At 43.1% G+C, this 27,812-nt stretch overlaps 1 protein-coding gene across 13 annotated transcripts in view; it reads right to left on the bottom strand.

Moving 5' to 3' along the window:
* The window catches only part of DTNB (dystrobrevin beta), a 228,707-nt gene that overhangs the window by 15,931 nt on the left and 184,964 nt on the right, over positions 1-27,812 (bottom strand). For 12 of the 13 annotated variants that reach the window (XR_009054650.1, XR_009054651.1, XM_057741417.1 and 9 more), the window contains exons 13-15: positions 25,858-25,943; positions 24,899-25,012; positions 19,057-19,153 (exon numbers count right to left, since the gene is read on the bottom strand). Coding sequence is in view for 11 of the 13 variants with exons in the window: in XM_057741417.1 (XP_057597400.1) it covers positions 19,057-19,153; positions 24,899-25,012; positions 25,858-25,943 (297 nt within the window). In the remaining 2 variants the exon portion in view is untranslated. Of the gene's footprint in view, positions 1-10,930; positions 10,973-13,736; positions 13,758-19,056; positions 19,154-24,898; positions 25,013-25,857; positions 25,944-27,812 lie in introns of those variants that run through there. The other variant, XM_057741427.1, reaches the window with a different exon arrangement.

The raw sequence follows: 27,812 nt of genomic DNA, 5'->3' as shown, positions 1-27,812 counted from the left end.
ACTCTCTCCTGCTGTCAGGCCTCTACGAACTGTTGTCTCTGCCAGGAGGGCTGCCCCCTCCATGATGTCTGACCAGCTCCCACTGGTCTTCAGCTGTCTGCTTCATTCCTGCCTCCTCTGAACCCTGCACAGCATTAATCTCACCTCTCAAATTTATCTTCCTCACCATTGTGCTACCACATGTAAAGGCTTAATAAATACTTGTTAAATGACAATGAGGTGTATCACGTTTCTGACCCTTTTCCTACTGTAATGGAAAGTGGGAACGTAGCCAGAACGGGCAATGATCTCCAGGGAGGAGTAAATCTATTGTCATCAATAAAGCTTTATGTGAAATACTTTAACTAGGTAACCAACTATGGCGGACAGACCTCTGAGGAGGCCTCCGGTGGCACCCTCCCTCACTGCAGTCACACTCTGGTGTAATCCCCTCCCCATGAGTGTGGGTTGGGTGTAGTGACTGCTTCTAATGAATCAGAGATGTCACTTCTGAGATCCGTTGATTAAAGACCGTGACTTCGGTCTTGTCCCCACATACTCTCTCCCGCTCTCACCCCTGATCACGCAAAGGAAGCCAGCTGCCACCTTGTGAGCTGCCCTGTGGAGAGGCCCACCTGGCAAAGAACTGAGGGTGGCTTCCAGCCATCAGCCGGGGTTGAACTGCAGCCCTCAATCCAACAACTCACAAGGAATCCTGCCAAAAACGATGTGATTTGTTGAGCCGTGAGGTGACAGTAACCTTGTGAGAAACCCTGACCCTCAACTTGTGAGGACTCAGCTAAAGAGTGCCTGGACTCCTGACCCACAGAAGCTGTGAGTTAAATTGGTTCTTCAGAGTCATTAAGTTTTGGGGTAAGTTGTTACACAGCCATAGGTAACTTGTGCTGAGCCTGATGTTTTTCTTTATATGTCATTAGATCAGTCCCACCTGCAGAGCATTTGACTGAGATGGAGTAGGAGGGAGAATGTGGGGATGAGACCAGGCTCCGAGGCCCTCGCGAGACGCCAAAGACCCTGGAAAGAGGACTGCAGATGAGAAGAGAGGCACAGATATAGAATCAAGAACAATTTTTCCTGATCTGAGACTGTGCCTAAGTCCCTCAGTGCATTAGCTTGTCCTGAGGCTGAACGTGTCACCCTCTTTACTTTGTCGAGAACAACCAGGACCTGGAGACAATTCTCTGCTGCGGACCCAATGAGTCAGAAGAGGAGGGGCCACCGCAGGCGCCGAGATGGAATCCTATTCTCACCAGCACCCTGGGTGAACACTAAGGAGGCAGTGAGGTCTGGTGGGAAGGGCACGGCTTCAAAGTCCGGAGACCTGGGGTTTTCTTTTGACTGGGCAGCACACGCATCTTAATTTTTCTGGGGTTCAGTCTTCTCATTTACAAACGGAGCGGCATCAACTAGAGGACCCGTGAGGCACTTTTCAGATATAAAACTCCATGATTCTGTGACCTTCACCCAGTTACCCCATCTCAGAAATGCTGGGTCATCACGGCTTTGCTTCAGTCTTAACCACCCCACCCGCACAGGGGCCTGCTCTGAGGGCTCTCGGCAGCCACCTCTGGCTCACATAAGGCACGCTCCACTCCTGACTTGCCTTTCTCACGAACGGCACCCACACCGGAGATGCTGCCCGTTCAGGCCTCCCGCACGCGACGCTGGTGGGGAGGTGCAGGGGGCAGGCTGCTGTATGCAGCGGACGGGCTGTCTCAAGGAAGACAGTCTGGAGCAAGGTCCTCCTAGTTACATAAGCACAGACTGGAGCGGCTGGAGCGCACACAGCTGGAGGCAGTGCTGCACTGCCCACGGCCCCACTTCCGGCTCGCCGACAGTCACCTACGCCCGGCTAGAGACAGCTCGTTCTCTGCCCTCCTGACGGGCCTGCGCAGGACAGACACACGGAAGTCAGGGCCGATGGGAGCAGTGCCTCGAGTGACGGCACCTTGTCTCCAAGGCACAGATGCATTTCACGCTCAGAGAGGCAGGCCCTCCCCACGCGGACTGTCGAGCGCTCCACTCAGAGCAAATCGATCTAGAATGAGCAGCACAGTGGAGGCTGGGGGGAGCACTGCTGCTGGAACCTGGAGATTATGGGGAACCTGAGACTCACGTGGAAACTGGCAAAGGTGGAGGGACTAGTCAGGTGGCTTTGGGAGTGGGGATAAGCTGTCCAGTGAGGGCCCAAAACAATCGCGTGCCTCTGGGTTTCAGCTGCCAGGAGAGGGGCGGTGAGTCTGGGGAGGCTGGGGAAGCTTCACGACGTGCTCCTTGGTGTTTTAAGGTTTCCTGAAGCAAGGACAGTAGGACCTTGTTGAAATACAACCTATGACAAAGGCCTGAACACAGCACAGGCCAGTCACGTGTCTAACCAACAACTAAACACAATAAATGCCCTGTAACTCAGGTTCTCTGAGTACAGAGGTCCCTTGTAGTTGGAAACAATTCTGCTGGAAAGACAGAGCTAGAGAAATGCTACAATCTGAGAGGCTCTCTCTCTGCTGGCCCTTCACCCCTTCTAAATCAGCAAAGACTGAGAACCTGAGAAAGCTATGTATTCTGTTCCAAGAAAAGAGCTCGGAAGTTAGGCTTCTTATGTCAGACGGCTCGTGACCCCAGGAAAACAGCCTCTGTTTGAGTCCAACATTCATTTATATCCGAGGATATGGAGACCTAGAGAGGTCACAAGGTCACAAATAAATTAGTAGCAGGGCTAAGACAGGTACCTGGTCTTCTAATTGCCTTAAACTGCTTAGAGAACCCTAAGCACACTGCGATCCCAGCAGCAAGTTTCTGAGGTCAGAAGGAACACGGATCAGTTGACACTTCTCGCTGCCGAGGCAACCATGATTTTCGACAGCAACGTAAATTAATTTCCAGCACGAGTGAGAAACGTGAGAAAAGAGAATATGGTGATTCCAACTTGGTCTTTTGTTTGAGTGCAAATCTAATACTGGAGCCAAAACAGGTACAGAGCATGCCAGAGAAGGTGACTTGAGGACACTGTGAGCGGAGACGGGGACTCACACGCTGTGACAGAGAGCACGGCTGTGAGGGGAGAGGCGCTGTCTGCAGTAGGAAGGTGACGTATGTATGGTCCTGGGCCACGTTCAGCCAGCCCCAGCAGGAGGCCTGGCACACAGTAGGGGCTCCAGAAATACTACTTGCTTCCCTTCTCTTTCCTCATGGAACAGGTATAAATATTTTTATCTCCCTGATACACATTATCATCAGGTAATCAAGCCCAGGGAGGGTGATGGCAAAAAGCCTGATTGTGAGAATGAATGCCCTCTCCGGAGCACTGTTAACGGCATCCCCTCCACACACACCCCCAACGAAGACTCTGAGCTAAGCGGTTATCATGGTAACAGAAGGAGACACTTGAGTCTCCATTTTTCTCTCTCTGACTCATGGACACCTGCCAGGTAGCAGATGGCCCGTGTGGACAATTACCTTCATTTTGCTGCAGTGTATTTAAATTAAACAAACTGGCCTCTCTGCTGCCGATTCTCAGAGGCTCGCTCAGAAAAACAACACCACCAATAACAACAAACCCAAGAAAACAACGTTGGGAGGAAGAAATTACAAGTCTGAAATGTAGAACTGGGATGCATACGGAATGGACTTTGTACCTTTTTTTTCTTCAACAAAAGGTAAAACAACAACAACAACAACAAAACAAAAACCCCCCACAGACTATTCTGAGCTGGTGCTGGTGGTGGCTCTGCTAGGAAAATGCAGCTGTCTCATCCAATGTGGAAGTAAAAGGAGAGAGAGGATTATCTGAAGCTGCACTGTCTGTCCTGCTGCAAGATCTGAAAATAATTGCCTAACATGACAAGAGTTAAGACTGCTGGGAGTTAGGCCCAGGTATAGAAGTGAGCACACCAGGAGAACAGGGGTGGGGGCGATGAGAAAGGCAGTCACGTGGCAGTGAGCAAAGCAGCAGCCATGGTTCCCCCTGGGGTGAATCAGAAACAGGTAAAGAACACGCCTGGAGACCTTCCTCTCTCCCCAAGATGTCTACCTCCGAGTTTAAGGGCAGCGCAGCTTTTAAAGATGAACCTGGCTTCTAAACACCCAAGAGAAGGGCCAAAGAGTTCTATGATGTCTTTCTTCTCTCACCACCGTTAACATACCTTTTTCTATCGTGTGCGTCTGCTGGAAGGAGGGGGCCACCAAAACGTCTGCCTTGCGGTCCCTCTGCAGAGGGCCGACACCTGTCTGTTCCCACATCACTTCAGGACACTCAGGGCTTACCCATGATCTGTCTCTCCCTGCGGTGGCTCTCAGGTATCACTCCCTGTGGGGTTAGCTGCTTTGGATGGGAAAGAGCAATGGCGGGACTGGGTGTTTTACGATCACACTGTTGGCAGCGGGGAGGTTATGGTTCTCAATCTTCATGACTTTGCCCCTATTCAAGTCAAATCAAATTATAGAGAAGACAAAGCCTACCCAAGGCTGGAAGGGGTGGGGGTGGGGGCAACCTATCTAGATATCTTCCTTAGTGGAAGGAGGAAAGTGTATTACGTTCCTGAGACTGTCTCAGAACAACCTCTTAAAACTCACCATAAACCCAAAGATCAAAAGAAAGTTGGAATTTACACTTTTAGATAGGAAGGCTCATAAATTCCAGGACTAGAATTACCCTCTTTTCGTTTGTTTCTCCTAGTTTGTCCAGCTCTATTTGAAAATGGTATCCCATTAATTCTCACTGTAGGATTTCAAAGCTATTTCTCAGCAAAATGATTAGGGACCTCACTGAGGGGACAATCCCTATAAAATGAACACCAAACACTCAGACTGCATATTAGAAACCAAAAGAGGACAGGATTTGAGGGGAGCATGGTCCTTAATTCAGACATGAATTCAATGATGGGGCAGGCAGCCTGAACCTATCAATGATATTTTAAACTTCAAGGAGTCAAATTTAAATGCTGCTTGTGGGTAGGTAAGTAAATAGACTTGCCTGATGGGGTGTGGCACCTGGTCCAGCACCACCACTCTTTGTCGAGACCCTGTTCTATATAATAAGGCAGTTAGAGTCCAGGCTTTGCAGTCAGATGGACCTCGTTTGGATTCCAGCTCTGCCCCAGCTGTGTGACCTTGGGCAACTTACTTAACCTCTCTGTGGCTCAGATTCTTCATATGTAAAGTGGAGATAAGAATATCTTCAGAGGCTGGTGAGGATGTACATAAAAGGCTTCACATGCTGGCTCAATGAGGGTACTACCTGCCATGATTCCATTTTGAAAGGTGCAAAGCAGGGGCATGAAGGGGCAAGGTCTCCACTCTCAGCAGGCGCATAGCCTCCTAGGCAGCTCGGTATGTATGCAGCTAGCATACGAAGGAAGATGAAATCCATGCCACAGTGGAGGTACAGCAGAAAAGGAGCACAAGGGCGAGAGGGTTTAACTCTGACCTTCTGGAACAGGGTAAGGTTTCACAGAAGAGGTGGCATCTGAGAGTGTCTTGAAGGGTATAATTGCAATAGGCAGAAGCAGCTCGTGAAGGGCAACCCAGGTGAGGAAAGGGCATAAAAAGAGGCACCACGAGAGGGGAGGCTGGCTGGGGGGATAAGGAGCGTGTGGGGGACACCGGTGTGCGGGGCGCGCAGAGGATATATGTGCGCAAGAGAAGTGAGGGCCACAATCACCCAGAGCCTTGAATCAATGGGCATCAAGTTTATTCACTGGCCCAAAGATGGACAAACTACAGCCCATGGCCAAATCCAGCTCGCCACCTGCCTTTTTACAGTCCGTGAGCTAAGAATGGTCTTTACATTTTCAAGTGGTTTTATTTTAAATGGTTATATAAGTCCTTACATAATATCTTTGCTTTGGTTTACAAAGCCTAAAATGTTTACTATTGAACCCTTTAAGAAAAAGCTTGCCGACCCCTGCTGCAGGCAACGGCAGAGGGAGCCTGTGAAGGCTTGTGTGGTCAACCTGGCCTGAGTTAGGGATCTGGCTCTGGGGCAAGGTGAAGGAGGGACTGAGAAGCAGAAGACAGGAGACCAGGTAACAGATGACAGAGGCTGGCATGAAGAATAGTGATAGGAATCGGGAGGAGACAGACACAAGCATGCTTTTGGGAAAAAAATTGACTAGAATTTGACAACTGAGTGGGGAGAGCAGGGGACTGGAAGAGAGCATGTGTGTAGGGAGTGCTGGCAACGACATTAACAGAAGCAGGACATATGGACAGAGGGGTGATATGTGGGAAAGGTGACTGGAAATCTTTTACCATCCATACCATGTCTAAACCTCAGAATACGGGACACTGGGAATGCCTCAAGGGCTCACACTGGTATCACAGAGAAAGGCTCTCTGATCTCAGGTCCCCAACCAGGGATCCAACCCGCACCTCCGGCAGTGGAAGCGCGGAATCCTAACTGCTGAACTGCCAGGGAATTCCCGAGCCGTGCTTCTTCACTGGGGATAATTTTACCTGCTAGGGACCTGGTGGGGTGGGGGGACATCACTGAAATTCAGTAGGTAGAGATCAAGGATGCTACTAGACATCCTACAATGCACAGAACCCCCCCCACCCCTCCACCAAAAAAAAAAAAAAAAAAGTAATCCAGCCCCAAATATCTATAGTGCTGAGGATGAAAACCTGGCTGAGGGTGACGGAGTTACGAGGCCCAAAAGAAGGTGGCCTGTCCAGGGCTTCTTTACCGAGGTAGTGAGTTGCTGTGGCAGGAAGGACAGGCCACCAGTAGTCTCAGATCAGGTAGAAACTTCAAGGAACCAAGAATAAACTCTGATAATCTTCTGCACATCTGGGAGATGTCCTGGGGGCAGCTACAGGGCTTAGAGTTTCCTAGATTCTCTCTTGGTTTCCTGAGGTCTGAGCTGGTTAAATATAGCAAATTTGAAATGTAAAAGCAGTGAATAAACAGTGACTGTTATACATAAGCTAATGAGAACACATAATAATAAAAGCACTGAAGGATTTATGGGTAGCCAGCTTTCTAGAGCAGTCATGAGTTGGCATGGATTCTTATTAAAGGCACCACTCTAGCTGCAGGTAACTGTCTTTCTGCATTGCCTCTAATTTTATAAAACATGCCTCTATATTTCTTTCTTCTCCCCTCTTTTCTCTCTCTCTCTCTTTTTTCCAAGCACTGGGCATCTGTATTGCAGCTCCAAATAGGAGTAATTCTACTTGCCAATTTATGATTAGCAGCAAATGGAGAACAGTGCAAAGGAGTCTATCATACCCTTCATAATATGCTTCTTTGGCTGAAATTAAGCAGATGTTCATTTCAGTTAAGAACTCTAGGCCAGGAAGCTCCCTACCTTGGCAATGCTGTTGATTTGGAACATCAGAACCAGCCTGAGGTCAGCTATAAAACCCTAGAGATTGGTACGACATCAGGATTCGAGGAAATGCCTACAGATGCTCCCCAAGTGGAGGGTCACAGATCCAGTCGTATGCCAAGTGAGGATGCTGAGTGAGGTCTAACAGAAAGACAGTGTAGGGAATCCTCTTTTCTGTGGGAGGCACGGCCCAGAATCCCAGAGATAAGCCAAAAGAGATGGCATCATGGGAGCAGCTGATGTTGTTTCTTAGGATGCTTTCTTTTGTCTGGAAAAGTGGGAGATAGAAGGTTTGCATGAATAAACCCTGGGGAAGGAGTTGGTTAGAAAGCCCAGATAGAGACTTCCCTGGTGCTTAAGAATCCCCTTGCCAATGCAAGGTTTGATCCTTGGTCTGGGAAGATCCCACATGCCTCGGAGCAACTAAGCCCGTGCGCCACAACTACTGAGCCTGCACTCTAGAGCCCGCGAGCCACAACTATTGAGCCTATGTGCCACAACTACTGAAGCCCACGCACCTAGAGCCTGTGCTCCCGCAACAAGAGAAGCTACTGTAATGAGAAGCCCATGCACCATGATGAAGAGTAGCCCCTGCTCTCCACAACTAGAGAAAGCCGGTGGGCAGCAATGAAGACTCAACACAGCCAACAAAAAAATAAATAATAAAATAAGTCTTTAAAAAAAAAAAAAAAAAAAAAAAAAAAGCCCAGACAACGAGTCAAGGGCCAGAGGGTTTCAAAGTCACAAAAGGTAACATCAGTCAAATGAACCCAGTTGGATTTCTGCAGACCCTTCTTTGTTCATAGCCTTTCCCCATTATACCAACTGGTATCAGTGATGAAAGGATCAAAGAATTGTGGATTGGAAATTTATAGACGAGAAAACTGAGGTTTGTAAAGGTTATACGTATGGTGAGATAGAAAAGACATGAGGTTTTGTTAACAAGTTTCAGTCAGTCAGAAGAACAATCCATTCATATGTAACTCAAAAAGGCAAAATGAAGATTTAACTCCACCAATGGGAGTGGGGGTGAAGAGGTTGGACAAGATAAAATCCGTTTTTCAGAGCTGTCTACACTCTGCCATACTGAGAACTGCCTTTCCACGGTTGCTGATAACTTCCTTATTTTCAAAATCCTTGTCTTATTGCCTTACTAATTTTCTCCTTAAAAGTTTTTGGTTTTTCATGAGAACCCACAATCCTACCCTCCTACCTCCTCTTTCTCCCTTCTCCTTTTTGTTTACTCTGAGTTTTCCCTAAGGCCCATGTTTATGGGTTCAACCCTAATTTTATGTTGAAGACTTCCAAATCTACACTGCTAGCCCTGTTTCCCCACTAAATTTCCAGCTGCCTATCCCCAAATATCTAATAGATCAGACCCAAAGCTTGACTACCTGCTTATTCTTTGTAATTCGGTATGTTTAAAATCGGATCTAAGTCCCCAACAAGCTACCAGGTCCCCAGAGTGAGTACAGGAACCAAGACTGATGAATGACATACTGTGCAGACTTTCACGGGGCCATCTATGGGCAGCCAGAGTCCCTGTAAATAGATTAGGACTGGGACCCGGCTAAAGGTTTGGGGTATAGTCACAGAGTACAGCACAATGATCTTTGTTTACCCAAATCCATTGGTGCAACTTGCAAACTTGGGAGGGCAGCAGTGGTGCCTAAGGCTCCGGGCTTAGGCACCACTGCTGCTTATGTTTCTGTATACCAGGCATCATGCCAATCATGAAGTAACGTTCACACTATTTGAGGGTGGGATTTGTGTAGGATTTCTCTTTTGATCCTCCAACAGGTCAGGCTCACCCACTGCTCACTTGAACGTATATAGTAAAACACTGATGAAGACATAATAAATGGCAATCCTTCGCCTTTCAGGAAGCAGTAGACTCAGGCTTCTGTTTCAGAGTAGGGTGCGGCCAAGGAGTCCAGAAAATTTTAGAGAGGCATGTGAATCATTTCCCAATTAGACTGTGTCCAAAGATTAAGTGAACCAAGACGCAACCTGACCCATGAACACATCAAGGGGTTCATCAGTAATCTTTTTAATGGACAAAGAGGAGGTTTTTATTAGTTATTGTGTAGGATTATTTTTTTTAGTACTTTCTCTTAAACTTACAAAGTTAACATTCACGAGGTTTGTCATGGAGGCCTCATGGGTGAATCATGGCTACCTAAATGTTGAGTGCCCTTCCTCTGAGGCATATTTGGTGAAGCCGTGCTCAGAGATGGGGGTTCCTGAGAGCCAGCGCATACCATGCTTTCTTTGGTTTAGTTGTGGTGGGGTGTTTGTTTGGTTTCAGAAATCAAAAAGGGCATGGGGCAAGATCCACTTGATACCCCAAATGGCTGAAGTAGAAAGAGAGGTCCCAAGCGTGGCCATGTTCTCTAGGTGGAATCCCCAAGATTCCTCTAATTACATCATCTTCAGCGTACCACTTATATAACCCTCTGGACCACCACCCTACGAATCTGGATCAAGGCCACCCCAGGAGGAGCCCCCTAACCTTACACATCACTGTCTACAGTTACAGCCTTTAACTCTGATATTGATGTATATATAAAAAGTAATGATCTTTTTTTTTTTTTGGCTGGCCACGAGGCATGTGGGATCTTAGTTCCCTGGTCAGGAATCGAACCTGCGCTCCTTGCAGTGCAAGCGCAGAGTCTTCCACTGGACCACCAGGGAAGTTCTAAAAACTAATGATCTTCTGCCTTAGAGAGCTCATTTTATTTGGTGTTAGCAATCCAGTAGTGAAATTTCATGGTATATTGAGTCTCTGGAAAAAATGGAACCCTAAGGTATCCCTAGAATAAGTCTGTACATTGAAATCCCTCCAGACTAGGACTGGGATATTGTTTGACCTTGAGGGAGTGGCCCACAGCTCAACAGTAAACACCGTCGCCAGCAGGGTCCTCACCAGTCTGTTAACATGTACCCCTTTGTACCACATCTCTGGTGTAGGCATTGGGTTATTACTGAGAAGTGCTCAAAATATTGTCAAATGATACAAACAACTATAGATATCCTGCATTTTATAAATTATCTGTGCTAAAATAAAAGAGAGCATGATTTTACTCTACATAATCAGTATCTGTTCTTTAGACAGAAATAGTAATAGAGTTAATAATAATAATATATTAGCTTGGTTTTCCAATTTGGTAACACTGAAATTCGTTTTTCCGATTCTTTTTATAAAGGACACTTCTAACCATCATTTAGTCTCTTGAATAGATCTGCCTACTACATGGGAGTACCTTGAGCAAAATTACTGCTACAGGTACTTGAACCAGTTCTGTCCCTTACAATGAACAAACTTATGAATTTACATTGTTTTTAAGTTAAAATCTTATAAATGTGGTTAACACTAGGCTTCATTCAGCAACTATCTATTGAGTATCTGCCATGTGGCAGGCACTGGGCTAGCGGCTAGGGGATGCAGTAGTAAAAAAAAGTCAGACAAGGTCCTTTAATTACAGCCTGACGATTATCATGGGCCTGATTAACCCTGACTCAACTGATACAATCTAATTCCTGAGCCTGTTAAACTGTAGGGTATATCGTGGGTCGAACAGTCACTCAGTGAAGTCTTATCTGAAATAGCCAGGCAGTTCTGCTCTTAATTATAAATCTTGGATCTGAGAAAAGAGAAGGGGAAGAAGGGAGGGAGAGAGGGAGGGAGGGAGGGAGGGAGGAAAGACAGAAGAATTATCAACTGAGGTTCTAATGTCACTAAAGCCCTGGAAAAGTGGCTGAGGCTGAAGATAGAACCACAGCCTCAAACTCACAAAGTCACAGTTATTACCCATTTCCCTCAGACTCTCCCAAAGCCAAAATAATCCCTGAAAGGGAATGAAGAAGGCAAACTGCATAAAAAGTTCTCTATAATGGATTTAAAGAGCCAGTTTGAGGAAGGATGTCTAGCAAATTCTTCATTTAAAAAGTCTTACAATTATTTTGTGACCCATATAGGGTAATACATTTTGATAGGGAAGAAATTAAATTATACCAGCCAGAACCCGGGAGGAAGAAAGGATTATGACTTAGCTCTGTGGTAAACACCTTTTGGTGCCTCACTCAGTAATGATACAGATTAAAGCAGACACTCGAGTTCTAAAGCTCTATGGTCTTCCCAGCCGTACATGTTAAAAATGCTGTTGAAACTATGCAGTTCAAATTTGAGCCTTATTGCTGACCTTTAGATGGATCTAGTTGAAACCTGTGGCGTGGACAGAGGAAATTTCTACCTATATCCACAGAGCAGAATGTCTTCTCTCATATCATAGTGGAGAAAGATGAGGGAAAAACAATTTTTATCAATTCATGCTCTGGACGGTCCCCTGGGACAGTGAGTACTAGAACATGAGCTCAGGACTTTGGCCACAGAGAACTCCCAACACACACACACAAGTGGCTCGTTAGTTGCAGGCTTCAGTGATCTGGGTCTAGCCTCTCATTTTGTCAACCTTAAGGGGAGGATAATCTCACACACAATCAAAGGTCACTGGAATGAACATGTTGTTATTTAATCCCCTGTCTGCTCAAGATCAGCTTTAAATTGACCTAAGAAGCAATGTGCCAGCAGTGATAATTTCTGGTTCTTGGATTACATAGTAATCCATAAATTTTTTTAAAAATGAAGAGTCTCTTGGAAGTCCTTACCGCTGCCATTAAAATAAATGTCCATAATGTTTGCCCTCCTCTGAAAGGCATTCTCAGGTGAGGTGTGCAGTGTTCCCAATTACATCCTTTGCTCTGAGCTGGCACATTCAGAGAGGGAATCAGGAGATGCTAGTCTGGGTGGACTGTTGGAGGAAGTTCCCAGCAAGTGGTTTTAGCTGCACTGGTGCTAGCAACTACAGATGAGGTGATGCCCTGATCTGCAGGAAGAGTACGGCCACAGCAAGGGGATGAGGCTGTCAGGGAAAAGGAGTGGGAGAAGGGAGCAGGAAGAACAGATGTTTTCTTTCCCTCCCTCCAACACAATCTCACCCTCCTACCGTGGCAGGTATAACCAGCACCTGCTTCTTTACGTCTTCTAAGTAAACTGGAGGATTATACCGCCCTGCCCCCCTTGAAGTTAACTATGGTCGTGTGCCTTGTTTTGGCCAATGAAATGGAGTGGAAGTGACATGTGTCACTTCCGGGTAGAAGCATTTAACAGCTGGGGTTTGACTTTCCATTCTGCTTTTCTCCTGCTTTGCCCACGTGAATGTACCTATTGATACGAAAGTGCTGTAAGATCAAAGTAATAAACTATGTGTGAATGAGGAAAAAGCAAAACCAAATAAAGCAAAGACAAAACCAAACTGTTGTTACATTAAAGCCATTGAGATGTGTGGGTTGTGAGCCTATGCTGCCCTCAGACTCTGTCTTCTTTCCCTCCTTCTGACAGTCTCCTTTACTCCTCTCTTGCCTCTTCCCCTCTTGACCCATCTCTTCCTTCCTTTCCTCTCCCCTTTACCCTGTGACTCCATTGTGTCCTAACTGGAAATAACAGTAAATATAATTTTATATTCCTAGTCTATTCTTAATTTAAAACACGTATAAATGTTTTTTAATAAGAAGTGAGTACATTTTTTGAATTACACATTTCACATTTCTTTCTTTAAAGAAAAGCCCTGAGGCGAATTAAAAATCAGCTTTAGCTTGTGTGAAAAATGTATGCTTTGAAAACCTTGCTGTATGATATAAACATGTGGTGTTACCATTGTGGATAGCCCTCAATTGATTTTCCTGTGTGGGTTAGTGGCTATCAGGAAAAATAAAAACAAACATAAACCTTCCCTGAATACCATGCAGCTCAGAAAAACCAGAGCTCCCTCTGGAGTGGGCTTTGAATAGGAAATCACTTACAGCATGATCAGTCTATCAGTTTTCACTGGTAACTTTGTTAAGAAGGCTCCTGGAGCTGGACCATCCAGAAGCCTGTTCAAGACTAAAGGACACCTGACGTTATCAAAAGAACTACTCATTTTCATGCACAGTCATTCACGACATAGTATTTAGCCCTGAGGTTGCCCCCACCACCCTGAAAATTGTTTCAAGCAACTGAAGTCACCCTAATCACGAAGCAGCAGAGAATGTAAGTGCAGGAAAACGCAACTGCAGCCTGGCTAATCATGCATATGTAAATAAACACAGCAGATGTGTACTCTGAAAACAAATTCAACACGCTCTGGTTTCAAATAAGAACATGCTCTATCAGGTAAACATGACATGGCCTTTTAGGCTATTTTACAACACCGTGGAGAGAAGTGCTGAGGGTTTTACACATAACCAATTCTGCAGAGATGATCTTGGTGCAGGGAGGAGAGGAGAAAGTATGTAATAGTTATATGAGGAAAAGAAGAACGTGCAAAAGAAGCATGAGGCTGGTGGAGAATTCTAAAGTGCACTTACTGCCTGCTTTTGCTCTTCCTCCTAGAGGTGGTGAAGATGAAAAAAAGGCAGAGGGAAAAAGGAGAGAAATTAATGCCCATTACCACAAACATCTGAAAAAAAGAAATGATAGAATAGGGCAAACCAGGCCAGGCCCATGGCTTCAGAGATCCAAGGGCCTGACCACCATCAGAGCATCATCAGTTGGACAGAGCAAATGGCAAGCCTCTGCCCCATCCAGTTCTTTAAATGCTAACTTCTAGAGTTAGAAGGAAAGAATCTTAAATAAAACCCTCTAGTCCAACTTCCCCTTTTATACACAAAAAAGGCCTAGAGAGCCTGACTTGCCCAAGGTTACATCACTATTTTGGGTAAACTGAAAGAAGTAGCTCAACCATGACTCAAAAGCTCAATGATCATTCTACTTCACCATTCACAATATCGACGTGTTTATGTACATTTCTCTATACCAGACGCTCTCAAAGTGCGGAACACAGACCACCAACAGCACCTGGAAACTTGTCAGAGATGCATGCTTTGCCCCGCCTTCCCCAGACCAATAGAATCAAAATTCTTGGGGTAGGGGTAGCGCTTTTTCATGAGCCTTTCAGGGGATACTGAATCCTGCTAGTTTGAGAACAACTGCTCTTAAGAACTTCCTAGAAACTGGGAATTCCATCTGACCACAGGTTCTCTTATTTAGTCCCCTCTCTTCCACGTGTGGGGCTTTTGGCTGCTGTATGGTTCTTTTCAAGGATGCACATGCATCCCCTTCCCCCTATAAACTGGAAACTGTTTCAAGGCCCTAAGAGGCTTTTCAAAAAGGGTTCTTGACCTTGGTGTCTCATTAGTTCAACACAGGTTCATTCAGTACTCACTGTGCATGAAGCACTGGAAACATGAAGGTAAGCTATGGTCTCTGTCTTTCAGAGCCTTACGGTGACGGTGCTCAGAGCAGACCCTTGCTAACTCTCAGCTCTCAGAATGCACCTCTAGACACTGAAGAAGGAAGCACAGTGAAGATGAGATAAACACTTCCGAGTTCCTCTCTTCTCAGTCTTGTGTTTCTCAGTTACTCTGTCTTTTAATGGGTCTCTTCGCTTCCTTTTTCTGTGCCTCATCATGGGTAACTGTGGTCAAGCCGCCTCTGCTCTTTGCCCCAAATACACAAATCTAAAAGCTGTTGCAATGGTTCTATTTAAATTGGATCCCTCCGTGCACACTGTCTTTACTGAACATGTGTGTAGGGAGTCTTGGGAATGGATGAGTGCTTCTCAGTCTGCAGATCTGGGTGCAATGGCAAGAATGATTTTAGTAAAGCCAAGGAATTACAAAAGCGAGAGGGAAAGTAAGAATTTGGAGAAAATCATTTTATTCCTGCAAGGGAGAGACATGCACTAGAAGTTTAATGGGCGCTGAGAAATCTCTTGAGGACACTCCAACTCAGCACCAGGAGATGCCCTTCATTATCAAAGCCAGGGGCTAGATGCCTGGCCAAACCTACAGTCACAGGCACACACGCAAAGAGGGCCCTGAGCGTTCGCTGAGTTAGCCTGAAGTAGTTTGCATCTTTTAGCTTTTGCATCTGGTATGCATGGCTCCCGTTAGAAGAGGTTAGAGTTTTACAGTTGGGAAGCCATCTCCCCGCCTAGTCAGGCTTCCCTATGAGGCAGAACACTTTTCTTCCATTCACTAGGCAAGGCCAACAGCCACAGAAGAGTTATTAAACAATTAAAAAAGTGTTTTTATTGCTGGCACTAAATGTTGAAATGGAAATTGGCAGCGGAGGCATGGGGCAATCCTGACAAGCTGGAATTGCATCTGAGATCAAAAGACCAGTATGTAGTTTCTTAGAACTGCTTCTAAGATACCTCCCTATTTTCACTGTTTTCTCCAGGTTTGGTATTGGAGACAACACTGCCTTGGGTCAACAGAATAGGGAAATTCAGAAAGCTATGTTTCATGTTTGCACATTTGGTGACTCTGCTGTATATAGTTTATCCAATGACATAAAATTGTTATGATTTGCTGTAGACACATGTCAGGTTAGATGGAGTGAGTGGACAGGGCAGTGTTTTCAGGACTTACAGGCCCCCCACATGCACTGGAATTGGGAGAGAGTGGACTTCGGTAAAGTGTTACTTAGGATGGTGTTGTACAATCCAAACTCACGAAAGTTAATCAGATAAGGCCTTGAAGGCTCTGCCAACACAGTAAACAGGTCAGATATAAGATCTTAGAACCTTTTTGTTACCAATTAGTCAGCTGGGGTCAGTAAACACTGACTGATGACAAGGCAGGCATAGGAACCAACTTGATTTAAAGGGGGTAATAATGTCAATTATAAAGTGCAAATCTAGGACTGCTCAAGTCACCTAAAAACATGGGAGACCTGTCCACATGGGGGATATCCGGCTAGGTGGCCAAAGTAATGTGATAGACACTATAGTCATCTATATAAAAAAATTTATATTCAAAATCCCATTTGCAAATGAGGTTAAAATTTAAAACTACAGAATTCTTCTGGTAAATGTGTTTCCAAACCGATACTGGAAAAATGGAAAATGAGGCAGAAAAATACTGGGAACATGATTTAGAAACTAAAACGCCAACACACAACTATTTCTAGATTAAGTAAGAAGTCTGAGGTAGAGGTTATCCATATATACTCATTAATCTGGGGAAAAAACTGTAAAGAAAAGACATTCTAAACATGCATAATTGAGTGTTGGTCTATATTATGTCTTTAGGGAAAAAAACAACAATAAGAAGGTCCCTGATACTCCTTGGTGACAGGGATTGACTCTTAGTCACCATTATACACCACATACCTAAACATGACTCTTAGGACTGCAACAGTTTTTTGCTAAATAAACAGTTTTTACCCTGCATTGTTCCCAAAAAAAGATTTAAGATTTTTGTTGAATGAATTAATAAACAATGGTGACACTTCTTCACATGTATGTTTCTCCGAATTATCAATTTTCAGATAAATAGACAAAGTATATAATATTTCACTGGAGCAGTAAAATGAAAGCACTCCCTGTGAAATGGAAACCTACTGTGTGGTGTATTTTAATTCATGAAATCCCAGATCATGTGACTTGATTGTCCATTTGACTAACTGCTTACAGCTGTTTTATGAGAGCATTAAATGCTAGCAGACTGGATACCAATAAAACAGGACAGTCCTTTGAAATTACAATTAGGATCCTAATTTTACCACAGGTTGGTGAATGTATTTTTTTAATATCAGGAAAACATCTCTGAGATTTTAACAGAAGCCGATGATTCCTGTGTATGACCTTTTAGGAGTGCATACAACTCACAAATTAAGATTATGTTGTAATTCTTTTAGGAAGCTGGGCACTAAAGGTCTGAGACTTTCAACTGTGAATTTTAATCAATGGATAAAAAGACAACATTCTTGGTTTATGTTTGCAAATTCTTCCTCCCTTTTTGAATAACCTTGGCCTGTCAGGTGGGTAAATGATAAGGCATTTGAGAACCTGGTAAGGGATCCTACAAAACAGAGCAGTGGGTCCTGCTTATTTTACTGAAATTGCAAGTATAAGACAACAGCTGGAAATACAAAGAAACTCAGGGTTTAGCAATAGAGTTCCAGACATCAGCTCATTCTGCTTAGGCCTTGAATACAAGTATCAGAGGTACACAACAAGGTCAGAGTAAAGCACAGGGGACCCTACCCAGGAACTCTAAGGAACACTGAGGGCAACCAGCTGACGGGAAAGCTTACTGTGATACTTAGGGGAAATGCATTCTGACTTCCCTTCAGTTTGCGTAAACCTTTTTGCCTTTTGCAAAAAACACCCTGGGGTACCTTCCCATCTATGTTTAGGTAATATTTGAGAACATTTTTCTGAAAGGGAGGTGAATCCCCTATGACCTTCTGTCCTATGGGTTGACTAATCCAGCAACAGCAAGGCTTTCAAAGCCCCACACAGCTCCAGATGTTACACCGGCCACATGTGCTGAAGGACATTTGTGCTCTCTTGAGTGGGTGACTGGGTTGCTTAGCTGGTTATTTAACAACTATTTGCAGGATTCGGGCCAGGTTTTAGGCATAAGGTTTTCCTTAAACGAGACCCGTTTAGACAAAATATTTCTCAGAGAAATCCTGCTAACAGGGTTAATGCAGAAACATGTCCTAAAATACTCCAAATACCCAGGACCAAAGCTAGAAAAAACTCAGCTCAAGGCTAAAAGAAGTGATTGTCTTGAGCAAGCCAAAAGTCAGTTTAAAACACACACTATTTACCTAAGTTGCTAAGACCCACTGGCTTTGTTATTAAAGGACTGATTTAGAATGCAGAAGTTGAAGAAAAGTCTTCAAGCTGACGTGTTCCTGGGCTACCCCTCCTAGTCTCGACCCCTGTCACTTCGGGTCAGGGTGATTTAATTAGCCTCCTATTATCCTTTAGTTTCTCCTCTTGGTAACTCATTGTGTACATTTTCCTAAACTATTGTTTTTAAAACCTTTAATGACCTCATTTTATCACAGGATTAAACTCACCCCCTCAATACCAGGGCTTTTGAGGTACTCCACACTGTGATTTCCGTTCTGGCTTCTAACTGTGTCATACCATGAAATACAATGGTTTCACAGTATAGACAGGCAGACGTTAGGAATTTACAGAATAAACAAATATGCCTTGGTATTGCTGCTACAGAGCTGGGTAAATATTTCTGCTCAGTGCCAGTCAAATCGTCCAGGTGAGGACATTTAAATGCCAAGTGTGCCTTTGTCTGCTCTAGGGTGTAGGGACTGTAATATATTTTTCAGTAAAAACAGTGAGGCCTGAATTATTCTAGATTTATTCAAGCCCCAATATACCAAACCTAAAGCTATCTGCTATTTTATTGCTCTTAATAGAATAAAATTATCAATTCAAGTTGGCTTGATTACATTGGTTTGTCTCTGTAATACTTATTAAAATAGGACACACTATTAAGCATTTAGGTAGAATATTTGAAAACTTGTCTTAAAAGAAACTTTATATAGATAAGAAATAGTCATTTACACATAGCTAATATCCTATTTATAAACATTCTTAGTTATTCATAAAAGCAACTACTCAAGGACATTAGTTCCAGTTACAAATTTTTTGTAACCAGGCTTTACACCAATTTAGATAACTTTTATACTGAATTAGGCTAACGTCACAGCGGTTTACCTGAAAACTGAGTCTAGGCAGCAATAGTCAACCTCTTAGCCTCGTCCTGTTCTGACATCACAGGCAAGGCAGACGCTGAATTGGGGGTAAAGATGGACAAGAGGAGCTGACAGGTGGGAGGAGACCTGAGCGGCTGCTCCGCTCACCTTTAGCAGCTTCATCAGCCCTTCCAGCTGGACCATCAGCTCCCGCCTGCTCTCCTGCAGCGCCGACATCCTCTGCTCCAGTTCATCTTTCCTCTGCCTGTCAGAGAGGAAAAGCTCATGAGAAATGAAGAGATGGAAGAACAATTAGACCACAAAAAGACACTGTAAATTAAAAACATTAAAAACTGCTTGTAATGTGTCTATTGCACAAATATTAAAAAAATAAAAGAAAGAAATGAAGATAAGAGGATCCTTAAAGAAGAAAGGAAGGCCAGGTGAAATGGGTTTTAGACCTGATTCTGCTACTTACCAGTGTATGAGATGCAAAGCAAACCATTTAAGCTCTGATAGCAGATACATAAAATGGTGATAATATCTGTTTTGCCCACTTTCCTTTACTGCTGTGAGAATAGTATGTAAAAATGCTTTGGAAAGTATACATTGCCGTATAGCAAAAAAAGTATTGTTAATGTTATTAAAATGATTTAAAAAATTCTTTAGGAAGTCAAATACCTCATTTATAAATAAAACTAGTTCAAATTTAAATTAATAATGAATAAAAATGTACGAAAACTGCTCAGGGAAGACAGGATTCAGTAGTCAGTGCTTCCAGAACTACACATCAGGTTCAAAAAGTGTGACAGACATCAAGACAACTCTGTGTCTAAGAGAATTTAGTTTCCCTGAGGACAGATTTCATGTCATCAAGTCTAGCTCAATCTATCCAAAACCAAACTTAAGACTTCCTCCCTAAATGATTCTTTCTCAATTTCCCTATCTCTCCTACTTTTTCTACTAGCTGCCATAGCTGAAAAACTCAGTCCTCTTTGATACTTTCCGTTTATTTCCTATGTTCAATCAGTCACCCAGTTCAGATGATTATTGGAAATCATGTGTCTATCTTTCTACTCCCCCTTCTCTGACTTTAAGTGCTCCTCACCTCACACATGCTATGGTCTCCTAGCTTGACTAATCCTGATTTCATCTATGATGGTCAGGAAAAAGCAGTGAAATATAAATCAAGAGATTGAGGCCCACCATTTTACTTAATATACAACCTTGGACACGTCACTTAACTTGTCTGAGCTTCAATTTTCTCTTCTCTAAAACAGACTAATAACAAATAACAACAGCAATATTTTGAAGATCAAGTAAGATAATGGATATGAAAGCGTTCTGTGAACTTTACCATGCTGCTCAAAGGAAAGCTGTGTTCATTTCATTATCCCCTGTAATAATCTAAATAGTAGAATTTCTAGCATCACTGACTCTTGCCCTGCACAACCTAGACCTCTGCTTTCCACTGTGGTAGCCACTAGCCATATGTGACTACTGAGCACTAGTCTGAATTGAGATGCACTGTAAGTGTAACATACCCATTGGATTTTAAAAATTCAGTGTAAAAAGAAAGTAAAATATTTTGATAATTTTTAACATTGAAATAATATTTTAGATACAGCAGGTTAAATAAAAGAGTATTAATTTTAGTGACACCCATTTCCTTTTAGTTTTTCAACATGGTTGTTAGAAAATTTTTAGTACATTTATGACTCACATTATATTTCTATCAGAGAGTGCTGCTCCAGACCCTACCTACCTTCCTATCCTTAGTTCCTTACTTCCTTTTCCCTTCCATGTCTAGACCTCCAGCCATGGTTCACTTTTCCCTAAGCAGAATGCATCATTTTACGACTCAGTATTCCCCTACTCTCTTCCAAATGTTATTCACTCCTTAGTATCCATCCCAAATGTCACTCTTTCCAGGAAGTTATTCCTGATTACTTCAGCAAGTATCAGATCCTGCATATTTAATCACATAGCAATTGGTGCTCCTCTGTGGCACTTACTTTACTTTACCTTGAACTGCTGTCATTCCTACCATGATGCAAAATCCTTGAGGTCAGGGGATGAGCCTTACTCATCTTTGCATATATTGAATGATTAAGAGAATATCACACATCCAGTGTGGACTCAATTAACATCTAGTGAACTTAATGAAATCATTATTTGAAGCCCTCCAAGGATTTCCAATGACCTATCACTTAAGGCTCTCAGAATCTGGTCTCAATTATCCAACTAATTTTATCTCCCATCAATGGCATTCTAAAGATTAATTCACTGAATGACTGAAAACAAATTCTTGGCTCCAAGACTCTTTTTCCTCTCTGAAATGTGTCATACTCATTGGGGGATCTTGCTGAACCCCAACTCTGCTTCTAATTTTAAATGTTTTGTCTCACACTCCATTCAAACCACACCTACCTTTCATGGTCCAGCCCAAACTTCAGCACCTCCAGGGGTGGAATTGCTGACAGACTGTGTGTGTGTGTGTGTGTGTGTGTGTGTGTGTGTGTGTGTGTCTTTCCCTACTCACACTTCTCCTAATATCCATACTATTTATTAACATTTTACAATATTATTTAACTGACTAGCAAATTATTTTATGTTTTGTTTCCAAAACCAGATTATAATTTTTTAAGATAGAATCATTGTCTTCTGCTCTTCATACTCCCTAAATTTCCAGCACAGGAATAAACTCAATAAGGGGGAGTTAACTCATTCAATTTTCTAGAAAGCCTTTCCTCCCTGAACCCCCAAGACTGGATGCAGTACTCTTTCTCTGTGCTGTGCAAGATCAAATAATTATAATACGTGGCAAAAATGAATGAACTACAGTTACATGCAACAACATGGAAGGATCCTAAAGAGTAACATTGCGGGGGGGGATGTCCCAGAAGACTGCATGTAATACTATTTCTATAAAGCTCAAAAGACAAAAAGCAAAACTAGACACTTTATCACGTGGGCATACACACATACTTAACAATACTGTTTAAAAAGCAAGGGAGGACTTTGCTGGTGGCACAGTGGTTACAAATCCGCCTGTCAATGCAGGGGACACGGGTCTGAGCCCTGGTCTGGGAAGATCCCACCTGCCATGAAGCAACTAAGCCCGTGCACCACAACAACTGAGCTCACACTCTAGAGCCTGTGAGCCACTACTGAAGCCCATGTGCCTAGAGCCCGTGCTCCACAACAAGAGAAGCCACCACGATGAGAAGCCTGCGTACCGCAATGAAGAGTAACCCCTGCTCACTACAACTAGAGAAAACCTGAATGCAGCAACAAAGAGCCACACAGCAAAAATTAAATAAATAAATAAACAAATTTATTCATTTAAAAAAAAAAAAGCAAGGGAATGATAAACCAAATTCTGGATACAGGTCCGCTCTCGGGGGGAGGCAGAAGCAAGGAAGTGGGATAAGGGGGGCACTAATACAGATGACATGGCTTTAGCAATATATGAATTCTCAAGTAGGATGTGTGTTCCTGGGTGTTCATTTTATTGTTATGCTTCATATTTACACATTTGCCATATATATTATTATAATAACAAATATATCATTAAAATAATAAAGGGGGTCATAAAAAGGAATGAAATTGAGTTATTTGTAGTGAGGTGGATGGACCTAGAGACCGTCATACAGAGTGAAGTAAGTCAGAAAGAGAGAAACAAATATTGTATGCTAACGCCTGTATATGGAATCTAGAAAAATGGTACTGATGAACCTAGTGGCAGGGCAGGAATAAAGATGCAGATGTAGTGAATGGACTAGAGAACACGGGCGGAGGGAGGGGATGGGGAGGCTGGGTCGCAGGGAGAGAGCAGCACTGACATATATACACCACCAAATGTAAAATAGACAGCTAGCGGGAAGCTGCTGCATACACAGGGAGATAAGCTCGGTCCTTTGTGACGCCCTAGGGGGTGGGATAGGGAGGATGGGAGGGAGGCTCAAGGGGGAGGAGATATGGGGATATATGTATACATATAGCTGATTCACCTTGTTGAACAGTAGAAACTAGCACAACACTGTAAAGCAATTATACTCCAATAAAGATGTATTTAAAAAGTAAATAATAATAATAAAGGGGTAAAAAATCTTGGTGGTCAGGATTCATAACCACTAACCCTAAGGATGAAATTCTCTATCTTGTTTTATTATAGTAGCTGGGTATTGGCAGTTCCTGGATTCATATGTATTGATCAAAACCAGAAGGATGTGAGAACCTACAAATGAATCTTGCCTTTTATATGTCTTGTGATAAACAAAAGTTCATAATATTAATATAGATGAATTTACCAGCTTATTTCATGGCTAGTAATTCTGAGAAATTATTTTCTATTCCAAAATCCTAAAGAAACTCTCTTACGTTTTCTTCTAGAAGTTTTAACATTTTTGTCTCCATGTTAAATCCACCTGGTGTTTTTTGTATATAGTGTGAGGAAGAGAGCCAATACGTTTGTCCTTATGCATGACCAATTCATTCAGCAAACTTATTAAGTAGTCCCACTTTTTTCAGTGATATACAACTGCTTTTGAGATTAAATACTTTCTGATTTAGGATTTAGGCCCTCTTTAGCTTTAGATTAAATTCCAGCCTCTTACTGCCTTATGTCACATCGCTGGATTCAGCCCTTTGCCTACTAAATCTACAATTTTTTCAGATCCCTCTGGCATAAAGAAGCCCTTTTAGCAATCCCAGTGCCAGCGATAGTTAAAACTTAAGCAAAAGCTTTTTGCTTTTCTAGATACAAAACAATCACTTGTGCCTGAGCTGAGGTGGAGAAAGAAAACAGCTGTACCTTATGCTGACAGCTTAGAGTTCTGCTCTACCCGAGTCAGCAGCTTTTGCTTTCCCATCCTTCCTAGTGTGACACCAACTGTGCTGATATCTCAAATGTGTGACAGTGGACCCGGAGCAACCAAAATTTCAGCCCAACTAAATTTAGAAACTAAAATGAATTTTCAGGAGAATGGGAATCTCTGTATCGCTAATGATTTAATTCTTGATGACTTCTTTATTAATGACATAAATCTAAACAGAAGGATAGTTATAGGAAAACAATAATCTCTATTCTCTAAGACAAGAAATCATGGTTGGGAAGCTAAATGACCTAAGCCAAAGGAAGAACTAAGAAAGGACATTGGCTATGCAGGATCCCAGATGACAGCACACGGAAAATCAGCTGTGGAATGCCAGATGCTACCACCTCAACAGAAATAACCCACCATTTGGAAATTCAAATGGTCCGGTGAGAATCAAGTCACTCAGTTTCCATAATGTCTTCACTTACAAAGAGTATACACACATCTTTCTAAGACTGATAGGAAATAAGACCCTAATAACTTTGCTCGGATCACACTCACGTTACACACTTCTGGAAGATGTCCTCATTCCCTCCAAAAGAGCACCAAGTGGGAGCTGAAGCTGCTCTCTACCCTCATCTTGATCCTACGTCCTTAGTCTCTCAATCCTTAGTCTCTCGATCCTTGAGACAGTTTCCATTTATATTGAAGTGGAAGGTACCACAGCCATGGTGCAAGGGATTCCCACTTGGTTTCACATCTCAAAGGATTTCCTGCAACATAATCCTGCTCTGACTATGAAGTGCTGGGAGAACATACTCAAAGGACAAGGGAGAGCATTATTCCTGCCAAGAGTCTCCAAAGTCAGATTAATTTGCAAGAAGGTTGAGTACAGCACAATGGTCTTCCTAAAGCAATCACAAAAGTATAAATACTGCTCCGCTTGCCATGGAGCTGCAGACTGGTGTTTACCTAGTTCTGGAATGAAGGCAGGAGATCTCAGTGATTAATAAAGGAACTCAAACATCTGGAGCAGTAACAGAATGAGTGGAATGCTTTAGCTGTTTTGTTCTAACATGACTAGTTATACCGATAAACAGATTCGGTCCCACTCGTTTGGTTTCCTGAGATAGGAATTCCTACCGTAGCAGGTTACAACCCGGGGACAGTGGTGCAGCATCCCTCCTTACCTCAGCAGCCGCAGCTCTGCCAGCAAGGTGGGGTTCTGCTGGGCCTTCTCCGGGGTGGGCTGGGAAGCCTGCTCATGCTCTAGACGGAGACGCTGAATCTCCTGCAGGATCTCTCTAGAGAGGGTGGATGGAAAAGAGATGGCTACATGCTGCTTCACAGCCCACGCTCTCTCTTTTTTTCCTTTAGAAGTGTTTCTTCTACCAATCTTGTTCTGATTGTTTCTGAATGACCAAGATGTGAAATGGATACCGTCTTAAAATTGCTGCACTGGATATTTCCTCGATGAAACAACCCTTTGTGGTAGAAAAAGTCATACAAATCCTCTTCTCGAGAACTTGAAAAATTTCCACAGGAGAAAAATGACAACTAGAATACTCTGTTCCTCTTTGGGGAAACCTTGCAACCTTCTAATGTAGGTCTTGTGCTAACTTCTCTCAAGTCTCCCTTCTTCTCCTGATCCCCCATGCCCACCCGAGAGCCGATGGTTGCCACTTCCTCCACCGTGCCTGTTATATTACGTCCAATCTCCTTGTCCTGGTTTCTGCCTTTTCAGTGCATGATGGTGTGTTGTCTGGTCTCCAAGCCTGTAAATGGTTTCTCAGTGAGAGACCAGACAGCTGCATGCAGCATCATGGGCCAGGACAAGATGACAAGACAGAGCAAAGGCTCCTGGGAGTAGAGTGGAGAAAGGAATGGTGAGAGGGGAACACACTGGTGGGTGGAAAAAAGAATCTACCTGAGGGCATGTGAGCAGGGTTTTGGACTACCAGAATGAACTGCATGCAAAGATATACAAATTAGTGTCCAGGACATGTACTGGACTTGGGCTGGCCTATCTTCACTGAGGTGGGATCTTCCTTTGTGGTCCAAACCCGTCTAGACTGCAAGGAAAATGAGAATCAGATACTCACGTGATAATCCTGGGCTTCAGCAACTGGCTCGACCTCTGCATTCTTACCTGTTTTTGTTTTCCAGTTCTGCAATAAGCTGTCTTTGTTGTTTGTTGGCATCAAAGTTAAAGCTCAAGTCGGTGGGAGGTCGGGTCTAGAGTGAGAAAGAAGAAAGGTTGTTTTTTGGTTTTTTCTGTTTGTTTTTGTTTTTGATTCAAATATATCTAGGGCCCCAGATGGACTGCTGATTTTTTTAAAACAGATTTTTGAGGTATAATTTACATACCATAAAATCCACCCATTTTAAGAGTACAATTCAATGTCTTAGTATATTTAAACAGTTATGCAAACGAATCACCACAGTCCAGTTTTAGAACATTTTTCACCACCACAGAAAGTTCCCTCATGCCAGTTTGTAGTCAACTACCACTCCCATCCCCAACCACAGGCAAACATTGATCTGCTTTCCATCTAGTTTTGCCTTTTCTAGAAACTTCATATAAAGGGAATCATACAACATGCAGTCTTTGGTTTCTGGCTTCCACTTAGTATGATGTTTCTGAGGTTCATCCATGTTGCTCCATGAATCGGGAGTTGCTTCCTTTTTACTGCTGAATAGTATTCCATTGCTTCCAGCTTTCGGTTATCACAAATGAAGCTGCTCTGAACTCTCATTTACAAATCTTTGTGTTGATATGTGTTTTCATTTCTCTTGGCTAAATACCTTAGAGTAGAATTCCTGAGTTACATGGTAACCCTGTATTTAACATTTTGAGAAAGTGTCAAACTGTTTTCCAAAGTGGCTGAACCATTTTACAGTCCCACCAACAATGAATGAGGGTTCCAATTTCTCCACATCCTTGCCAATACCTGTCATTGTCTTTTTGGTTTCAACCATCCTAGTGGGCGTGAAGTACCTAATTGTGGGTTTTTTAAAAAACCGAGATATAATTCACATGCCTTAAAATCTACCCTTTTAAAGTATACAATTCAGTGGTTTTAAACTATATTTATGAGGTTGGGAACCCATCATCACTATCTACTTCCAGGACATTTTCATCACCCCAAAAAGAAACCCACAGTCACTCCCCATGTCCCCCTCCACCACCTTGTGACAGCTGCTAATCTCTGTATCTATGGATTTGCCTATTCTAGACAGTTCATACAAATGGAATTATGCAATATGTGACCTTTTATATATGCCTTCTTTGACTTGGCAAATGATTTCAAGGTTCATCTATGTTGTAGCATGTATCAGTATTTCATTTATCTTTATGGCTGAATAATATTCCACCATATGGATACATCATATTTTGTTCATTCATTCAACAGCCGAGGCACATTTGGGTTGTTCCCATTTTGGCGGGCTATTCTGAATAATGCTACTATGAGCATTTGTGGACAAGTTTCTGTGTAGACACATACTTTCTTTTTTCTTGGGTATATATCTAAGAGTGGAACTGCTGGCTCATACAGTAACTGCCTGTTGAGGAACTACCAAACTCTCTTCCTATATGGCTGTACTAGTGTACATTCCCACTAGCAATATACAAGGGGTCCATTTTTCCCACTTTCTTGCCAACAGTTGTTAGTGTCCATTTTTTAGATCACAGTCATCCTAGTGAGTATCATTGGCCATCTATATATCTTCTTTGGAGAAATCATTATGGTTTTGATTTGCATATCCACTGATGTTTCTGACCCTTGCATGTCCTTAAAGAATACGGAAGCAATCGACACAAAATAGGAAAATGGCTGACTAGGTGACATTTCCCTTTTATTGACTAACCAGAGTGGAAGCTCTTAATGAAGCCTCTGGTACGGTTACGCTTCACCCCGTGTATTCTTAGTTCTGCCCAAAAGATGATCTACAATGAAGCAGAAACCTTGTTTCCTGTCTAGAGTTTACAGGTGCAATAAGTAATTCTTTTCATGTGCAATTTGCTAAATAAACAGGGGCAAAACAGCATAGCAAATCTGGGTGGGAGCCTTTTTAATCGAATTACCAAGTATTTTTCTTTTT

Source organism: Hippopotamus amphibius, chromosome 7, assembly GCF_030028045.1.
Source record: "Hippopotamus amphibius kiboko isolate mHipAmp2 chromosome 7, mHipAmp2.hap2, whole genome shotgun sequence".
NCBI lineage: Eukaryota > Metazoa > Chordata > Mammalia > Artiodactyla > Hippopotamidae > Hippopotamus > Hippopotamus amphibius.
The sequence above is the reverse complement of the archived record's forward strand: the minus strand, read 5'-3'. Positions and strand labels throughout refer to the sequence as shown.